Raw genomic sequence first — 19495 nt, 5'->3', positions numbered from 1 at the left:
GCTGCTCTTTCAATAAAAAAATCTATCACTGGCCAGGGAGAGAAAACTACGGAGCTTCTGATAAACAGTAGTTCATTTTGCAAGATCATTGCTAGCATTTGCACTAATTGACTCTTTTTTATAGTAATCTCTTTTAAAAGACAGAATTTCTCAAGTATCCTTTTGGTAGGGAAAAAAGCCCTGATTATGTTAACGCTCAGTATATTAAAGGCATCATCCTTATTTTGGGAGAAAGAAGAACCAGAATAATTACCCTCCTTTGTTTAATAAACTTCCCCTAAAATATAAAAAAAAAAAATTATTCAGTAAAGTTCTGTTCCTCCCTGCTCTGGTAAAGAATTTTTTTTGTTAGTCCCTCGAGTGGATGCTTAAGTCAGGTCTCGCTGTAATTACACACCTCGCAGCAGTGCGGGAGACTTAATTAAGAGAGTCACTGTAGGTGTGTTGTCAGACAGATACAACTCAGTGCTGCTGGAGGAGGCACCAGCATCCAGCTGCAGTGGGCATGTTGGGGAAGAAAATTCAAGTTTGAAGAGGATTTTGAGATCCTCCTGCAAAAAGCAGCGCGGACACACCCAGCAGCCTCTGTTCAAAGCCCCTCAACTCCATCATAAGGGAGTCTGTGGTTTTAAAAATCTCTCTGTACTCACCAGGAGACGCTCTGCCACACGGCAAGATTTCAGATTCTCTCCTCCCCTCCTCCCAAAAGTGTGACTCACCAGTTTCAAATGGTGACATTTCATTCCCAAACTATTCCGGGAGCAGCTGGCTCCATAGCACATGGGGATGTGGGGAGAAGGGAGGAGGGAAGGAAGAGCCAGCTCGCACAGTCAAAACCACTCATTCTCTCCCCCACACAGGTATGTTGCTTTTGAATTTCAGAACCACATAATTTGGGACACGCTGGCAAATTCCATCGGAGGAAAACAATAAAACAAGCACATTTCAGAGGGAAAACAAAAATATCTGCACATGCCGGTGATGCAATTCCCTGTCAGCCAGGAGGAACTGGGAGAGGGGTTTGCTCTCCAGATGGAATAGATGTGAGGAAATGCCCTGTCCCCACTTCTCACTCTCCATACGAGTCCGAACCCCGCAGTTCTGGGCGAATTTCTGTGTGATCGAGAGTCAGGGTTTAGTCAGCATCAGTATCTTACTAATGATGAACAAATGCATGTGCAGTGAGACGCTGACAACAGGGGAATGACAGAGAATCCGTGTCAGCTCCCGGTCCCGAGAGGAGTTTAGTGTCACACTGCAGTCCGGCATCGCTTTGTCCCTGCTGTGGGGACATCGCTGCCATTAGCACAACATCCTGCATGTGGGGAGCGGCCACGGACACCGGCCTGGTCAGCGCACATGTGCAGGCACAGAATCACAGGATATTCTGAGCTGGGAGGGACCCACAGGGATCACCGAGTCCAACTCAGACGTGAATGGCCCATCCGGGGATCGAACCCGCGAGCTTGGCGGTGGCAGCAGTGGCCGGTGCGGGGCGGAGGGACAGGAGCGAGATCTCGGACTGTCACTCTGTGCGTGGCTGTGGGGTCCGAGCAGCCACCCAGCCCCAGCCCCAGCCCCAGCCCCAGCCCCATTCATTAATGCTTGCCAGAACGCACGGGGCGGGGGGAGCTGTGCGCGACGGAAGCCGGCGGGAGCGCCGGGATGCCCGCGGGCACTGGCACAGCAGCCTGGCACCGAGGCACTGGGGACACCAGGCTGCAGGGACCATCCCCAGGGAGGCGACAGCCTCAGGGAGACGTGGCGGGGGCCCAGCCCCTGGTTCTCCCTGTGTGTGCCGGATTGGAGTGCCGGGAACAGGCTGTCACAGCACAGCCCAGCCCTGTGCATGTCTGCACAGGAAATGTTTGATTACAGCTTCATTCATCTCATCTGCTGCCGTTGGAAAAGGGGACGCTGTTCCTGTGGATTTCTCTGCCCGGCAGCAGCTTGGGATCTTGCGCTGGCCAGATCCAAGCCTAATTCCCATTTTTTTTTCCCTGGGAGAGCCCCACTGAAAGCAGTGCTCATTCAAGGAAGAGGAGGGTGGCTCGCTGCTCGATCCTGGCATGCAGCAGCAATGACCTTGGCTAGGTAACCATCTCCTGAATACAAAGATGGATATAAAAGCAGCAATCCCCTTTTTAAAAAACACCCAGTCTTCTGCTAAGGTAGGGAAAAGCAGTGATTTGTTAAATAAATGCGTCTGTCAGGGCTGGATTTTTTTCCCAGCTTCCCTAAATGCCCTTCACCAGCAGAGAGGGGGAGGGGACCTGCTCTTTGAAGCCTTTTCCTTATGGGAATAGAAAACACGGAAAGAATTCAATTCTCTGCCACAGCCCAGCAGCACTGATCCACACTTCAAACCCCAAAACCCGGGAGCCCGGCGGGCTGGTGGGTGCTTGGAGCCTGCAGTACCACAGATTAGCCTTGCTCGATATCCAGCATCATTAAGTGGCCCCCGTGGTGTTAAAGCACAGAAAGAGGGGCAGGAATGGAGCCTGGGGAAGAAAAATTAGGAAATTCTGTGCAGAAAGAACTGCGGTTATCCAAATCTTTGATCAAAGCACCATCTAGTGAAGAACAGGCTCCTTGCAGCTGGCAGCGCTCTGGGCAGCTGCACCAACATTTGCCTTTCACCACAGGTTTGCTGCTAAAAACCCCCAAATATCACCCAAATATGCACAGCCCGTGCTGGACTTGAACGAACAGGAACATGCCCCCAAATTGCTGCCCTCTCCTTAAACCTTTCTCAATGGAAACGCGTTTCTCTCCTCCCCTCATCTCCCACCAGAGAATCTCAGCCCCCCTGAAACCCGCAGGGAACGAGGCACCACAGGAAGAGAAGGATTTCCATGTTGTAGTTTGGGAGCTAAGGAAAAGAAAAGGTAAGTGAGCAGTCCAAGGTCGTGCAGGAAGCCAGAGGCAGATCCGGGAATAGAGATCAGCCACCCTGGACCCAGGGATGCCTGAACAATAGCACAGCCTCTCCCTCTGTTGTCATTTAACTCCTTCCTGACCCACCAAAACCCACGAGAGGGGTGGGCTCTCCACTCCTCTGCAGATGTGCCTGTGGCTTTACAGCTCTTGAGGGCCCAGCCCTCAGCCCTTACTTGCTTTTCCCACTCCAAACCAAGAAGGGAAGGCAGCAGGGAAGGACAGGGTTGGATATCCTGAGAGCAGTGAAGCTGCAGGTAGGAAATATTTCTGTACAGTGGGCCTGAGCTGTCCCCTCAGCAATTAAAAAAGACCCAATTAGCATCTTTGTATGGAGATGGTATCTCAGCTTTGCCATGTCTGTGTGTGACAAAACATCACTATCTCCCCTGGAATGATTGTGGAGTGTGGGGATCTTTAGCTGCAGGAGGAGAGGATATTGCTGCCTCTCCCACTCCCCCGGCTTTTGGGTTATCCGCAAGGACTGGGGATTTGCAACACGATCACACATCAGAAATGCAGTTTCAATAAGTCTACACTGTTCTCACACTGAGCTTGGAAATGCTGCAGTGCAGGCTCTGGAGGAGACAGTAATTACAAACAAACCCTATAGAAAATAGCTGGAAAAGAAAAATAATACTCAGGTGGTGGAAAAAAACTGAACTGCAATGAACTGAACCTGCAGCAAAATTCTCCCAGAGACAAGAGCCGAGAAAAATAGTGACCAAGTATCCAGAAAGAGTTCTCTGAAAGGAGTTCGATGTCCTTGAGTCAGAGCCCAGGTCCAAACCAGAACTATAACTGGGGCAAAAGTTAAGATGGGGCAAAAGCCCCATCTTCTTGGATCACTGTCTGGAAGAGACACAGACAAATCTACAAAGAGCTGCAGGGGCAAAGAATTGGAAAAGCCCCGAGAAGCCCTTATTTTTCTGTTTTCAATTCCAGGTCTTGTTTTTTTCCCCTACCACCCTAGAATGTTTTCATTCACTCCTATAAACCCAATTATGGGAGCAGGGAGGGGAGGAGGAGAGTCTGCACCCTTGTATGAGAGGCTGAGACAAGAAAATCTTTAATCATGCCACAGCCCTTTGAACATTTACATCTTCCAGCCAAAGGCACTGTGAAACTGGCAGCTCTCAGTTCAAGCTAGTTCAGGGATGTTTTCCCTGGGGAAGAGTTTTATTACCCTGTGGGGATTTCTGCCCAGATCTTGGCTCTTAGGGTAAGCGACCAAAGCTTTTTTTACAGCAAGAAGCTACATCTTGTACTCCTGGAGAAAAAAGGTGACAAATAAGAGCCCACAAGAACTAGGGCACAAAATTCCTGCCCTAGAGACTAGGGTTAAAAGGCTGCAGATCTGCACTCAGTAATGCAGTAAAGCAGATGTCACCAAACACAAGTACAAATAGTTCATTGAGTTTGGAGATCTTTTCTTTTCTCCCCCTCAAAAAGGAGCTCCTGCACTGCAAGAGGGCAGTGATAGAGCAGCAGGATGTTTGTCAAGAAAGTGTTAACATGCTAAAAGGATTCCGGCCCTTTGCAGTTGTGGCCAGATAGGGTGAGAAAGAAAAGAGGAGAGATTTGAGCGCTAATAGAAACAACAAACATGGTTTTAGATTATACCAACATTTACCAGTTGGGGCTTGCACAGTCTCCAAAACCAGTCCTAGATTTGGGGTAGATTCTCCACTAATGTTTCTGAGAACAAAGGCATGTCGACATAAGTAAATCATCTAATCCCCATCCAGTGTGTGATGTGCCAATGAGCAGGTTTAAATCAGAGGTGAATTTGTTGCTAATTACATTAGATTAACCTAAGAAAATGGAATTCCAATCAAAGCAACAAAGTCAAGCTTTACTTCATTGACTTTCCCTCTCCAATTGCAGCTCCAGTCTGACCCTTTGCTGTGTGACTCACTGGGCACTTGGTTTCAGTCAACTCTCCCAGCTCCTGCCAGTCTGGGGACAGACCATTCCCTGTTAAAATAAACACCTGGGAGATACCAGGTAAATGACCAGAGCAGCTTGGGCAGAGCTCTCAGGTAACTGCTGCATTAGGCTACAGCTCTTCCTGCCCCACTTGGGTGAGAAAAAAGGACTGAAATGGCTTTTTCCAGCTCTGATTTTCAGAAGACAGCACCAACTAGAGCTCCCAGGAAGGCTGCCATAACATAACCCTTCTTCTGGGTTTGATTTTTTGACTTCATTTGTGTAAATAAAATCATTGATTCTTCCATTTCTTTCCATATTGTCCCTGAAGTCAAAAAAATGCATTATCATCCTTCCTTTCAGAATGTGTTTTTTTAAGGAAGATTTTGAATTATTTTCTGCTTTTTTCCCTGAAATATTGATTCCTTACTAATGATGCACCGACGCTGAAGCTTTGAATTAATTTCAGCGTTTTCCTTATTAGAAGAGAGGAGCAGAAAAAAGTTATCATAAAAATTTATGATAAAACCATCTTTCAAGGAGCTGCTGCAAAAAGCTGTCCTTTATCCTGCTGCTGTTCACATGGAAAGACATCTGGGATTAACTGCCCTTGGAAAACACTTAAGTATCTCTGAATGCCTCTCTAAATGTGCCTGCTGCTCACAAACACCTTCACAAAGACGTGGAGAAGCTCCCTGCGCCTTTCCTTCCTCAGGGCAAGAGTCCTGGCACATTTGGACTTTGGGATCACTGGAGTCAGGTTTGTGCCAGCCTGGCAACGCTCTATGGCCCTTATCAGTGCCAGCACTCGAGCGAGGGGATTTAAAGCTGCACAACCTGCAGCACATTCAGGCCCCATTTCTGCACAGAGCTCATGGAAAATCAGAGAAATCAGGTTTTCCCCAGTCATGGATGTGAAAGAGGCTCTGTAGAAATGCCTCTTTTCTCCTACTACAGGAATTTGCCATTATTCTTCACAGTCACACCTTGCACAGAGTCCTGTCCTGTGCCAGTGTCACTCTCAGGCACAGGGTGGGATTTTGGGGGTGTCCTGTGCAGGGCCAGGAGTTGATGACCCGTGTGGGTCCCTTCCAACTGAGCTTATTCTGTGGTTGTTTCTGCATCTTCCGTTTTCATGCGGAGATACCAAAGAGGACAGAATTTAGGTCGGTGTAATCCGCAATGAGCACGTAAAACAGTGACCACCGCAGATGGGAATTCGGGATGTGCAGGGAAGGTTCAGTGACAGACCGGGATCTGCTCCGTGGGACCCAGTAATGGCACAAGAGGAATGAACACAAACCGATGACCAGGAAGTTCCACCTGGAGATGAGAAAAAACTTCCCTGTGCAGTGCCCGAGCCCTGAACAGAGAGCGGAGAGGGTGTGGAGCCTCCCTCACCGGAGATATTCCAGAGCTGTCTGGATGCAGCCCTGTGCCGTGCTCTGGGATGGCCCTGCTGAGCAGGGAGCTGAACCAGATGCCCCATGGTGGTCCCTTCCAGCCTGATCCCTTTGGGATTTTGGGATTCTGGGGCCCAGGGCAATCCCCCCGCGGGCGAGAATCCCGAGAGGCCGGAACCCGTGGTCGGCAGCGCCGCTCCCCCGCCGGGCTGCACAGGCGGGCGGACAGGTGAGGGCAGCGGCTCTCCGGCGACGACTTCCGGTTGGCGTCAGGGCGGAGCGGGCGCCCAGCGGAGCCGGGCGGAAGTGCCCGCGACGTCACTTCCGGCGGTGCCATGGTGACGGCGGTGACCAGGTGGGGACGGGGACCGAGGAGGGCCAGGAGGGCACACGGGACACCCGGGAGGGGCCGGGGGCTGCGGGTGCGGCCCTGAGAGGGGTGGGGGTCTGGGAAATGCGGGAGAGGTTAGGAGAACGCGGCGCTGGTGTGCGCAGGGACAGCCAGCGCTCTCCAGGACAGAGTTCACCGCTGGTACTGGCATTAAACACGTAGTTGTAGATAAATCAGGGAGACAGCCAGCTGTCATGTCCGCACGGTGGCTTAGGTGGTTCTTGATTTGGTAAATGTGGGCAAAATGCTCTCTTTGGAACAACAAGTGTTTCAATTTTCTAATCATGCCACCTTTGTTTCTGTCCCAAACTCCAATAGAGGATTTCTGCGTGGGAGGGTTGGAATTACAGTTTGTAACTGAGTAAAAGTGGCAGGAAGATTTATGACAAGACGATTTATTAGAATCCTGTACTGGTTTGGGTTGGAAGGGACCTTAAATCCCATCTCATTCAACCCCTGCCATGGACAGGGACACCTTCCACTAGGCCAGATGGAAGACCAGATAATTTCTCAAGTCCAGGCTGATTTTTGGGTGCTGGAAACATATTTTTTCCCCTCTTGCTGCACCATGGGTTGAGGTTGTTGTTTTGCATAACAATTATGGAAGAACTTAGGCAGGATCCATTGAATGACTGCTGAGATACAACAGAATTTCCTTAGGTGATGCTTCAGGTGATGCCTGGGTGACAAATTTATTTTGAGAATTGCAGTTGGGTTGCTGTTTTCCTTCTCCTGTTTCCTGTTTGGAATGAGGAGCTCTGTCACTTGCTGCATTCCTCCTTAGGTGTTTCACTGGTTTCAGAAGTTTGAGGTCACTTCTATCTTTTCAGTCTGGGGGTTAAATTCCCCCCCTTGCATTGGAAAGGTCAGAGCCTGTATTCCCAAGGTTTGTTTTTAGAGGCAGCCCGTGGCTCAGCTGGCATTGGACTCGGCACATTTGCTTGGATTGCTGCCACTTCCAAATTTAAGTCGGGGCTGTCCTGCTCTGGGACCGGAGGGAGCCTCCAGCTCAGAGTCACTGCAAGTGAGCCCTTTTCTCAGGTAGGACATTGTGCTTTCTTCACACTAAAGTCCTCACTCAAGCTTAGAGGGGCTGTGCTTTTTTCCTTAGGAAAACCAGATTTTTTTTCCCTTCCTTTTATCCCCCCAACCTTTGGATTTGGGAATGCAGCTTCCCAGTTGCTGCCACTCATCACGTAAAGGACAATGTGATTCTGGGAGCCTGGAGCTGCAGAATCAGTGTTGTTTGGGGAAGCTTTCAGGGGTTTGGTTCTTTGGGACCTGGTCTCATCTTTGCTGCCTTTAGTGCACCCTTGACCTTATTAATTAATATCCTTGTTCCTTCAGAAACCATTGTCCTGGCTTTTATAGGATAACATCCAGTTTTTGTTTCAGGGGGAGAGTTCTGGAGGGGTTTTTTTATTGGATAAATGTGATTCATTCTATGGGAAGCCTTCAAAAAGTTTCCAATCACCTGTATTTGCTCACATTATCAGTGTTATTTCTGCTCTCTAACAATCTGCATGTTCCAATCCTGCCTTTTGGGATGGAGAATTGGGAATTACAGGACTTGATTTGAACCATTTTATGAGCAGTGGCTTCTCTCATTCTGAAAACCTGATGTTATATACATCACCTGTTAATAACAGGGGTTTTTTCAGCATGAATACCCAAATTACTGAACAAAGTTGGTAGTGGGGTGTCAGACCTTTGAGCAGGAGGTCTGAGATACTCAGTTCATCTCAAATGATGCGTGGAACCCACGTGTTCCTCACCCACGTTTTTAATGTGACACAGCATTAGCTGCTCTGGGGTGTCTTTGGCTACTTCAAAACGTTACCCAAAGTTGGGTTTGTGATAGAAGCAAGTCATGAAATCAAAGCAAAACTTGCTGCTGTAGGCCTGAAGTGCTACAGAAGTTCTTCTGTCCCAAATAATTTATTCAGCTGGGTTTTCCTCTCTCCCTTTCTCTCTCTCTGACTGAACTGAGATTTTGTTTTGGGGTTTTTTTAAGAGGCCATTTGAGCACCTTAGGTGCATCTGCATACCCTAATATAAAGGGATTTATATCTCTGATTGGCAAATCCTTCTCTCTCTTGCTCCACTTCCTTCTCTTCCCCATCCCATGTTTCCCCTCCCCAGAGGAGTTACCTGTTGATGCAGACTCCAGCCTGGAAGCTGCCAAAGCAGGTTGTTGCCTGGATTCTTGCCTTTTGCTGCAGCCTTCAGACAGAGATGGACAATCTGCCCAGTTCCTGTGTATAACATGGAGAAAAAGGAAAGAAAAACAATAAAAGACTTGGAAATATTTTTCAGATCTCAGTGTGCTTTAGTTAGGAGAGGTGTCAGGAAAGCCCCCTCTTCCCAGTTACCTTTTCACCTGCATTTCACTGAAACCAGAACCAGAGCAGGGCTAGATTTTTCCAGTGCCTCATGAGGGAAGTGCTACTGCAGCTGTCAGCTCCCACTTTGGAAATAATGAAAGGGCTTAAACGTGGGCTGAAGATTTTTTTTTTTATTCCAGAATGTCCTCTAAGCCCAATGTCAGCACAACACCTGTTGTTCCTGCCCACACCTCGTGTTCTGACTCTCAAGAGACCTTTGAGAGAGCAAAAAAAAGGGAATTATAAAGAAGGCAGCTGCTTTCAATGACCAGCTGAGCATGAATCAGTCAGGAGAACCTTCTCATCCAGCCTGAAGAGGCCAGTGGCCTTGTGTCAAAACATCCCTTTCCCAGGAATTATTTCAGGGAAGATCCATTCTCTCATGTCAAATCAACTGTACCAGTCCCTGGCTGCAAACCAGTACAAAATACACCCTGTGTGCACTCCCTCAGCAAAGGGCTGGAGGAATAAGATGCTTTGCAATGGCCTGAGCTGAATCCTCCTTTTGGGTTTCTGCTTTCCCACTCTGGGCACGCTTCCTGTGCCCGGGGGAGCTGCTGTTCCGGATGTCTCCGTGCATTATCCACAGTGGATCACACCAGGAAGGACTTCATACACACATGAGTTAGTTCAGGAGTGGGAAGCTCCAAAGAACCCCAAGAAGAGCTGTGTTCTAACTTGATGGTTTTGTTTTCAGACCTTGCCAAGTTTATTTAGAGCTGTCTTTATGTGTTATTTTATTTTGTTCCAGCTGTACCCCCAGAAATACTTACTTTATTCAGTTCACTACTATGTCAGCAAGCTGTTCACTGAGCAGCTATTTGAGGAATTCTCTCCAAGCCCCTGATGGATATCTGGAAGAGCCTGATATTTTCCACATTAGCTCTGTTCCATGGCATGCAGAGCCTCTGCCATACCCTCAGTTCCATACAAGCTCAGTCCTACTCAATGACACTGAATTCTGCCTTAGTTACCTCTTGTTTTCTGCTTCTCATGCTGTCCTTTTGTTTGAAGGAGCACAAACTGTGTGCCCAGAATTTCCCAGTATCTTCCCAGTAAAGGCCTGTCTTGCAGTTCAGACTGCAAGAGTTCAAACTCTGCCTGCACAAGGAAGAAGGGAAGGGAAAATACACTGATGTTTGGTTTTGACTTTATGTGTGACCCAGAAGATTCCAGGAAGGAGATGTAATTAACTTTACTCTTTCACCAAGCTTTGATAAAAGCCCAGGGATATACTGAGGGAGAATTAGTGGCCTTTTCACAGAAGTCCCACTTGCTCTTTGGCCCTGTAGTAAGCTGTCACATAAACTACTCCCGTGAAGGAATGGCTTAGCAAGGAGATTAGGGCTATGCCTTGGTATCAGAATCCAATTCCAGGATGAGATTTCAGTGTGTTAAGCAAATAACTGGCTCAGAGAGAAAACCTGGAGCCTCCAAAAGACAGGCTGGCTTATATCCATCTGGGATAATGCACAGTAACTGATCTCTGGCTTGTGGATACTGTGGTACTGACTGTTCTAGAGAAATCTGAGCAGTTTTATACAATCAGAAGAATGTGGAGAATTATCCCAGCCCCAAGGAACTTCCACTCCAAAAACACTTTGTACAAGAGGGTGAATTTAGGGCAAAACACGGGAACAGCATCCCTAAGCCCAAGTTTGTTATGTGACAGCTGTAATACCAAGTGTCCTGCTGGGATGTTCACATTATTATTTAAATGCTTAAAATTGGGTACTGATGTGAACTTTCCAAAGCCTAAATAAAGCAAAGAGGAAAGCTACAGAGGTATCTTGGTGGTTTACTGGTTGTCTAAGGCAGGGTTAAGAAAAATAATTTCAAAATAGATTTCAAGCCTTTGCTCATTTTCATCATGGTGAAATGATCTCTTTCCTTTCATCCTGTGGCTTTAGGAAGACAGTTCAGAAAGGAAAGCTCATGGATTTCACAAGCACAGTCATCATCCCACTGCTTTTTGGCAGCTTGGGGATCTTCGCGCTGTTCCGGCTGCTGCAGTGGATGCGGATGCGAGCCTACCTGCAGGAAGCAGTGGTGGTGATCACAGGGGCCACCTCCGGCCTGGGGAAAGGTATGGACACAAAGGAGGGCACCAAGGGCAGGACAAGCAGGGGGTTGTGGCAGGAGCAGCTCTTGGAATAAAGCAGTAATGAGCTGAAAATTCCTATTGATCTGAATTTTGAGAGATGTGGCTCCCACCTGAGTTATAACCACAGCCAGTGCAGGTTTGGATGCAAGAAAGTCTTCAGCATTTGTTACAGAAAATTTTAACTGTCCTGTATAAAGTGGAACTCATCAAAGCAAGAAATTAGATGCTGTTCTTGTGCTGTCAGGGGTCTTTCCTGACAAATCCTGAAATCCTGAAAAAGCCAGGAAGCTTTAAAACCTCCCAGAACGGGTGTTCTGCACTCATGTTTGTTGTACTTCCAGCTGCTCTGCCAAACTTTGCACTCCTTCTCCCTGTCCCTCACCCTCAAGCTAAGGTACCTTTCCTCTCATGGTACAAATCCATCCAGTCTGAATTCAGACTCTTGGCATTATTAACACCAGGGAGTATTTTTTTCCAACTAAAACTTATGTTTTGCTTCAATGGCTACATTCTCTAATTCTGCTTTCTATAATTGCTTTAAAAGCTGCTTGGAGAGAAGACAAGGTGCTCTCTGCTATCAAGGTCTTTCATTAGGATGAGTACATTTATAGAACAAATAGAGCTTTAATTGATGCTGCCTTTGCATGTGAGTTTGTCCCTAAGGACAGGGGTGTTCACAAACTGGCCAAAGGAGATGAACTGGTTCTCTCTGCCTGCCACAGCCAAAGAGTGGGAGTGGTAAAGGATCTTGTACTTCTCATCAAGAAGAGAGGAAATTAGTATTCCAGGAGAGACCTTCCAGCTGGAGCGCCATCAGTGCTGTTGGGTGTAGAGACTTCCACCATTGTACAGTAAAGTTTCCTCCCTTATTGACTCATTTGCAAGATCTTTTACAACTCCCCTCACTCCTAGTTATTAATACACCAGACCACCTCTAAGTACTGTGTGTTCATTGCCATCCACATGCAATTAGGAGGGCAATAGCCTGGCATCCCTTCTCCAGCCTTTTCCCGATGAAGAGAATCACCTTGATGAAGCCATTAAATCCCAGGCTTCCAGAACCTCTGGAGGTGTTCATTAAAATTGAAACTCCTAAGACCAGGCTGTCCTGTGTTAGGTAACACACACAAGGTAACTGCGGTCCCTCTTAAGAAGGGCCTCAAGTCAAAAATGAAGAGGCACAGGCAAATTTGACCATCTGAGGGGGAGGATGTGTAAACACCACAATAACTGTCTAACCAGCACAGTATCTGTGAGCACAGCAGCTGCCTCACCACTATCATGTGTCTGTCACAGTCCCAGGAGAGTGGGATGTGGCTGTGACCTCGCTGTTAATCAGCCTCACCATCACACAGCAGCAATAAAGCCACCTCTGAGCCCTGCAAGTTTTAGCTATCACCAGGTTTGATGTGGATCTGTCCTTTGTCTGATAATTCAAATGCTTGCTTTTCTCTCTTCCTTGCTTCCTCCAAAGAATGTGCCAAAGCTTTCCATGCAGCTGGCTCCAAGCTGGTGCTCTGTGGCAGAGACAGTGAGAAGCTCAAAGAGGTGGTGCAGGAGCTTTGTGCCGTGAAGAATCACCGCAAAAACGTGAGTGTGGGACAAGGACAGGCCTGTGGGCTCACGTGGCCTGGATTTCTGCTTGGGTTGTTACAGAAGTTACAGAATTGCCTGTGGGTTGGTCTCTTGAGCAATAAGAAAAACGCAACTCCATGGTTAGGGATAGATGTTGCTATAGGAGTACATGGCATGTCATTCTTTGTAAAAACCCCACAAAAATAAGCCATCTTGGCTAGAAATGGAAGTGAAAGCACATGAGGGCAGAGTGCCCAGACTCTTTACACCTGTACCTCATACACTGAATCTGGAAAAGTGACTTTCCTTCTGTTGGCTTTTATTTTTTTATGTCTATGCCTGCTGACAGTGGCTAAGAAAGGTATTGCTGGCTTCTGTAGAAAACACACAGGTTACATTTTGCCTTTTTCAGATGTGTTTCCTTTAATAAGACAACAGAAAACTTTAGTACTTGAGGCAGATCTCCTTTGTCCCTTTCCTAGGCTCAGGTATAAGGAACAGGCTGCAGGAGCAGAGAAAGATGAGCACAACCTATTTCTCTCACGTATTCCTGCCACATGGAACTGCTGCACTGCAGTTGCACAGGGCCTGCATGGCCCTGCTCCTGTGCTTCCAGAGCTGGGGAATCCCATCATGAGCTGGCACATCCAGCACTGAACTGTATTTTGCTAACTTCACTTTATTCCCAGACGCACAAACCTCACACTGTGCTGTTTGACCTCTCGGACACTAAAACTGTGGTAAATGCTGCTGAGGAGATCCTGAAGGCCTTGGGTCACGTGGACATCCTGATCAACAACGCTGGCATCAGCTTCCGAGGCACAATCGTGGACACAGGACTGGATGTGGATAAGAAAGTGATGGAAACAAATTACTTTGGACCTATAGCCCTCACCAAAGGTACCACATGGATTTGGCTGATGCCTCTGCAGACCAGCACAACTGAGCACAGCTTGACTTGTGTTTGTACCTGGTACAGCACAGGGTGAGAGGGGAGGTTTGGGGTTATGGGCAGGCCTGAGGAGGTGCTTGAGCATGACTGGATGGGAAGTACCCCATTGGAGATGATACCTGGTTCCATTTCCTGACTCTGGCCTGGCAGGAACTTAGGAAGAGGTCCAGTTACCCTGTCTGCATTGACAGGACACTGACATGAGAACGTGGTGGGGGTTACAGTGGAGCTGCAGCTTTCCTAGGAAGCTTTGGTTACACAGAAAGCTCAGCCTGCAGCGTGTCAGCTGCAGGAAATGGGAAGATGTTCTGGTGGCAGGAAAAGCAAGTCCTGCTGCCCAGCCTGTGGGAAATCAGAGCCACCACAGCAGCCCTTGTGCAGCTGCTGCCACAAGGAGTCTCCTCACAGGTGAACCTCCCAGCCAGACACAGCTTCAGTCAGGCATCCCAAGCACTGTCCCAACCCCTGCACTGAACAGGGATCTTGTAATTCCCTTCAGCATCTCTGAGTGCTCTGAAAGCTTTGATTCTTGACAGCAGCAATGGCAGGACTGTTGTCTGAATGGGTCTTTTCTGTCCTTTGCTAGCACTTCTCCCCTCCATGATCAAGAGGAGACAAGGCCACATTGTGGCCATCAGCAGCGTGCAAGGCAAAATAAGCATTCCTTTCAGATCTGCATGTAAGTACCTCCACAGAAGATGGGAAAGACATATTTGGGGCACCAGGCTGAATAAATACTTGGCTCCTGCTTCCACATTTAGCTCTCCACAGAATTGGCTGCGAGCAGGGAAGGCAGAGCTGTGCATCACCCTCAATGGGGTCACAAACCACTGACAGCACTCTCAAATACAAAATCTTAGCCCTGTCCTAAAGTTTTTAAGGGTTGGAGAAGGAGAATATGTTTTAAAAACAGCTTGATAGTCCTTGACTGTAACACTTGACAGCTACTATAATTCCATAATTTTATGGTATTTTATCCTTGTCATTTGCCTGCATCACCTCCTCTAAGAAAGCAGGAATTTTTTGTTTTAATAAATTATGAAGTGCCATAGTACAAACAATGCCAGAACAAAAGCCTAAACAATCTTGATCCAGCAAACTCTTCATGCTAAATCAGTTATGACAAGAAATATTGGTGGGATTACTGAAAAAAAGCCTTTTAGAAGATGGATGAACTAAGAGGAGAGTGTTTGGCACACAAGCATCTGTAAATCACTGAAAATAAACACTAGAAGTACAGTGGTGATGGCATACAGTGGGTCAGGAGTGGGGCTGAATTGGGGAGAGCCTGGAATGTCTGAGCCATGGGGCTTTGCAGGTAATGTGGGTCCAATTGCTCAGGAAGTGTGTTCTGAGGAGCTCCCAGAACGCTTGCACAGGGCACAGAGCCACATAGATCTGGCAGCAGGAGCTCAGCCCTTGCCTGGGTCCTTGCAGGGTGTGCAGCCTGTGCTGAGCTGGCTTTGGTGCTGCTGGTGTGGTGGTGGCAGTCACAGGTAGTGACCAAGCAAAAGGAGTCACTCAGCCATTTCACAGGGGCAAATCCTGCCCTAGGCCACGCTTCTCTGCTCTGCCTGTGTGATCTGGTGTTGCCTCATGTGCAGCTAAGCCCTGAACCTGCTCTGCAAGTTCCCAGTGCTCAGCACGTGCAGGGCAGCCAGCTCTGCCTTCCAAAGGCTTTGGGTCTCCTTTATCAGAAGTGGGAGGCAGCTTGGGTTCACTCTGGAGTGCTTTGGCAGGGCTGTGATACTAAGCTCAGGATCCCAGCCAGTTTTCAACTTGAGTTTACGTTTTGTCTTCCTAAATTGCCTCTCACTCCTGCTACCTGTTGCTGCCATTCACTAAACAAAAACAAATGTAGAGGCTGGAGAACAACTCCTGGGTTCTTGCTGAGAAGTGGCTGCATTGCAGTGAAAAACCCATTCAGAAAGTGAAAAATCCTTCAGCCCTGCTCCTTCTCCTTGGTGCACTGTCCTTTTCCTGTTTTCCAGATGCTGCCTCTAAGCACGCTACCCAGGCCTTCTTTGACTGTCTGCGAGCAGAGGTGGAGCAGTATGACATTGAAGTGACAGTTGTGAGCCCTGGATACATCCAGACAAACCTGTCCCTCAATGCTGTCACAGCAGATGGATCTCGCTATGGAGGTGAGATACCACTCGGTGCCCTATTTCTAAAGCATCTCCACATCACCAAGTTATTATAAAGTGTGTTTGCAACACATGGCCTCTGGTGGGGACATAGGTTAGCCCTGAAGGATCAAAAACCAACTTTGGATGCAGGGTAGGAACAGCAAGCCCCAAAACTTAGCCTCCCCAGACAGCAACTATTGCCTTCTGGGCCAACCACGAGGAACACCTGCCTGTGTTTACACCTGTGGAGTAAAAACCAAAGCAAGCAGCCATGTACAGTTAGAGCATTCCTAGGAAAGGTACCTCAGTGAGGGTTTACCTGCTGGTGCTGGTGCTCACTCAGCTTTCCCTTGGCAGTTATGGACAAGACCACGGCCCAGGGACAGACGGCGGCCGAGGTGGCTCAGGTGGTTCTCAATGCAGTGGGACAGAAGAAGAAGGAAGTGCTTGTGGCTGGCCTGACCCCCTGCCTGGCTGTCTACCTGAGGAACCTCTGCCCCAGGCTCTTCTTCACCTTAATGGCATCTAGAGCAAAAAAGGAGAGAAAAGCAAAGGGCTCTTAGAGCTCAGCTCACCTGAGCAGGGACAGCTGGGACATCACTGGAGGTGCTCCTGCAGAAAAATCCTTTCTCAAAATGCTGTTTACCAGTGCATGGAGACTGGGAAGTGATTTCCCCTACACTGCTGGAAGACAGCGCCTAAACCTCAGCTGGAGAAGGAAGGGTGCTTGGACAATGGGGGAGAGCTGAGACTGCAGGGGATGGGTCAGGGGAACACACTGCAGCCAGGGAGGCCCCTGTGCTGCAACACTCCTCACCTCACTCCAGGCATGCTCAGCTTTACTGGCCTGCTACAAATAAAACCCACCTGTTCTGCCTTCACACGAGCAGACCTTGGCTTTCCCCACTCCTGTGAAATACAGTCCTCAGCTGGGAGCTCTCGTGATCAGTGTCTCCTTTCCACTCCTTCCAGCCCAACCCAGGACATGCTGCTTGCACTGGGGACACTTCACAGAGCCTCTTCCTGTTAACGTGCCAAGTCATCTGCTAAATTAAGCTCAATCCAGTGCCACTTTTAAAGAAGTAACTGATGTACAATTTGGGTGTATTTGGCCGTCATTTTACCCGTCTGAATCGTGCCCTACTGATGTCCTGGGACAGTTAATTCTGCAGTGGCAGCACTCTCTGAATCCCAGCCCAAGGAATGCAGGGAAGCACTGAACAAGTAGAACAGCATAGCAGGCAGCTGCTGCCTGGACACACTGCACAGGTGAGAGCAGCACACCTGGGCCGCCTGCAGCACAGAGCAGGTGTGATCCTGTGGATGCCAGGCACTCTCTGGCACATAGAGAAGAACCCATGTGTGTAGGGTGCAGAGTGTAGCAGACAGACCCTTTGTTCTCATCTGCTTTAAAGCAGTCACAGATGCTAATTAGGATCACATCCAGTGGGGAATGATAACCAGCCTGTTCACATATCACAGGCTTTAGGGAGCCTGACAGCCTGAAGGGGTGCCATGTTCCATTCCTCATCCCTTATCCTCATGTGAGGGATACCAGGACCACTAGGAAAAAGGAATTACTGCACAGAGAGAGGGCAGAAGTAATCTTAAAATTGAAATTAATTCTACTAGTACGAACCAAGGTCCAGCCCCCTCCTGCCACCTCCATGCACTTGCCAGCATTTTCCATGTGCCCTGCCTCATATGTCCTGCCTGGGAGTGCACATCTCAGGACAAAGAAATTACATTGCTATGAAATTAATCCCTTGGTCTACTCCAGCTCCTCACAGCAGGTAACATAAGAGGAAGGGAAAGCAGAAGGGTTTTGTTTTTCTTTACACCCCTGCAAGGTGCTATTGTACCAGAAGTAGCTGCAGAACAACATACTTTATCCCAGCCCTCTTTATGGGACCTGTTAGCTTACACAGTGTGAATCCACATCAAGGATTAGTCACACAAACTCTGATCCAGGTGCACAGGCTCAGCAGGACCTTCTCCTTCCAAAAGCCTTTCTTAACCACTACAGATTTATAAATGATCTCTGAGAACCAGGATGTGTTTAATGATCATAATGCTACTGCTCTGTCAGGACATCCATCCTCTGCCACCTTCCCTGTGGCTGAAGCTGCAGCTGTGTCACAGAAAGGCCTGGGGTTGGATTGACAAGTTGAAGTTTTCAGGTGTATAAATACCTTTTTTCCTGTTAAGATAGGAAAGCAAGGCATTACCTTCTCTCCCTCTCCACAAGGGGAGTGCTGGTGTTAAGTTGTGCTTTTCCTTTTGTGTTTCCCATGCTCAGATCCTCTGGTTTTTGCTGAAATGCAGTGGTCCTGCCAGTCTCCTTCAGCTGCTCCATGTTCTGGTGTTTCAGGTTGTGGCTACCGAGGGAGGGGCTGCTTTGCATTTCTGTGTTCCCATCCAGGGTACTGAGGGTGAAACACATGAGGCCTGAGGGAAAATTATGTTTGGGGAGTTACTGTCGGAACTACAGCTCCAAGGCAGAGGTTGCTGAGAATGCACACATTCCCTTTGGAAATAAATTTCCTCTCTGTGAGAAGGGGAATGTTGGACACTCCAGAGCATGTCCACAATGGGCAGGGTGGGCAGCAAAGTGTGGGGGCTTCTGAAGAGAGGTTTGTCCCCAGCCACTGTTGGTTCCCAGCTACTGGCACAGTGGAAAGCAAATACAGCACCACTCCACATGGAAGAGAATTTCTGGAAGTTGTTTTACCATTTCACCATGCACTAAAATACCCCTCAAGACCCCTCTCATTCTCCCAGGTCACCTTGCACAGTTACAGCCCTGACTAACAACTAGAATGTTAAAAAGCATTTTAGCTACATTATCACTGAGATTCCTTGGAAATCAGGTGTGTTTTAAAATCAGATCTACCCATTGTGACAGCTAAGCTGACTTTTCACCTTTCCTCCTGCAATGGGAGACCCCAGGAAACCTGCTAATTTTTAACTCAAGTCTCTGATACCAGCCATGCATTTAGGGAACCTGCCATAGTGATCATTCCAGACGAGGGGAAGCTTAACACAAAAAGGTACCAGGACCCCAGAGGTTTGGTGCAGAAAAGGAACTAACAGCCCTGAAAATTATTCTGCATTGAGTAAAAAAACAGCAGGAAGACCTTTGGTGTGGCCAGCACAAAGGTATTTCAGGGCTTTCTGCAGCAATAAACAGTGTTAGCTATGGCAGATGTGCCACTGGCTTCAAATCCATCCAGCAGGGTTTGGAAACACACATCAGGGTGAAAGGGCAGCCTGCCCAGCCTGGCCTAACCACTGGAAGATGAAGTGGTTGCACTTCTTTGCCTCCTCTCTGCCAAGGCAACTGTACATTGTTGCTATAAATAGACGCTCTGGATCCCAGCTTCTTTTAACCTTGGAGGGAGAGAGCTCAGCCTCTGTACAAAGGGCTGTTGCCACCCAGAAATGCCTCACTGCCACTGGAGTTCCTCCAGCCCACTCAGGTACAGCTGCCTGTGCTGCTGCTGAGGGCTGAGAACACCCAGTTTGCCCAATGCTGTGTATCCTGCTCACACAAAACCTGCCCAAGCAGAGAAGCACAAGTGAGAACCGTGGTCAGAACAGCCCATGGAGGCGAGGACAGGGGGAGTCCTTGGTGCCTGCTACGGCAGTTTGGAGAGATAAAGACAGAAGGGCAGAATTTGGGGTCTGACCC

The 19495-nt window shown here is 48.3% G+C and overlaps 1 protein-coding gene across 2 annotated transcripts; it reads left to right on the top strand.

Annotated features, from left to right (window-relative positions):
• The first annotated feature begins 6591 nt into the window (after window positions 1–6591).
• On the top strand, window positions 6592–16847 carry DHRS7B (dehydrogenase/reductase 7B). Of its 2 annotated transcripts, none has more exons than XM_082292506.1 (7): window positions 6592–6624; window positions 10955–11130; window positions 12623–12738; window positions 13413–13623; window positions 14262–14354; window positions 15667–15819; window positions 16162–16847. In XM_082292506.1, the coding sequence occupies exons 1-7, from the start codon at window positions 6605–6607 to the stop codon at window positions 16365–16367; spliced, it is 975 nt and encodes a 324-aa protein (XP_082148632.1). In that variant the 5' UTR covers window positions 6592–6604; the 3' UTR covers window positions 16368–16847. The 2 variants fall into 2 exon arrangements, with proteins under 2 accessions (XP_082148632.1, XP_082148633.1); XM_082292507.1 differs by lacking the exon at window positions 6592–6624 and adding an exon at window positions 10211–10229.
• The last annotated feature ends 2648 nt before the right edge of the window (window positions 16848–19495 follow it).

The sequence above is a fragment of the Coloeus monedula genome (assembly GCF_965178545.1).
Source record: "Coloeus monedula genome assembly, chromosome: 16".
In the NCBI taxonomy this organism is placed as follows: domain Eukaryota; kingdom Metazoa; phylum Chordata; class Aves; order Passeriformes; family Corvidae; genus Coloeus; species Coloeus monedula.
This window is presented reverse-complemented; position numbering and strand designations above follow the sequence as displayed.

Coding starts and splice junctions, on each gene's coding strand:
- DHRS7B (XM_082292506.1), top strand. CDS start 6,605: ATGGTGACGGCGGTGACCAG. Junction 14,355..15,666: donor CATTCCTTTCAGATCTGCAT/GTAAGTACCTCC, acceptor CCTGTTTTCCAG/ATGCTGCCTCTAAGCACGCT. Junction 15,820..16,161: donor AGATGGATCTCGCTATGGAG/GTGAGATACCAC, acceptor TTCCCTTGGCAG/TTATGGACAAGACCACGGCC.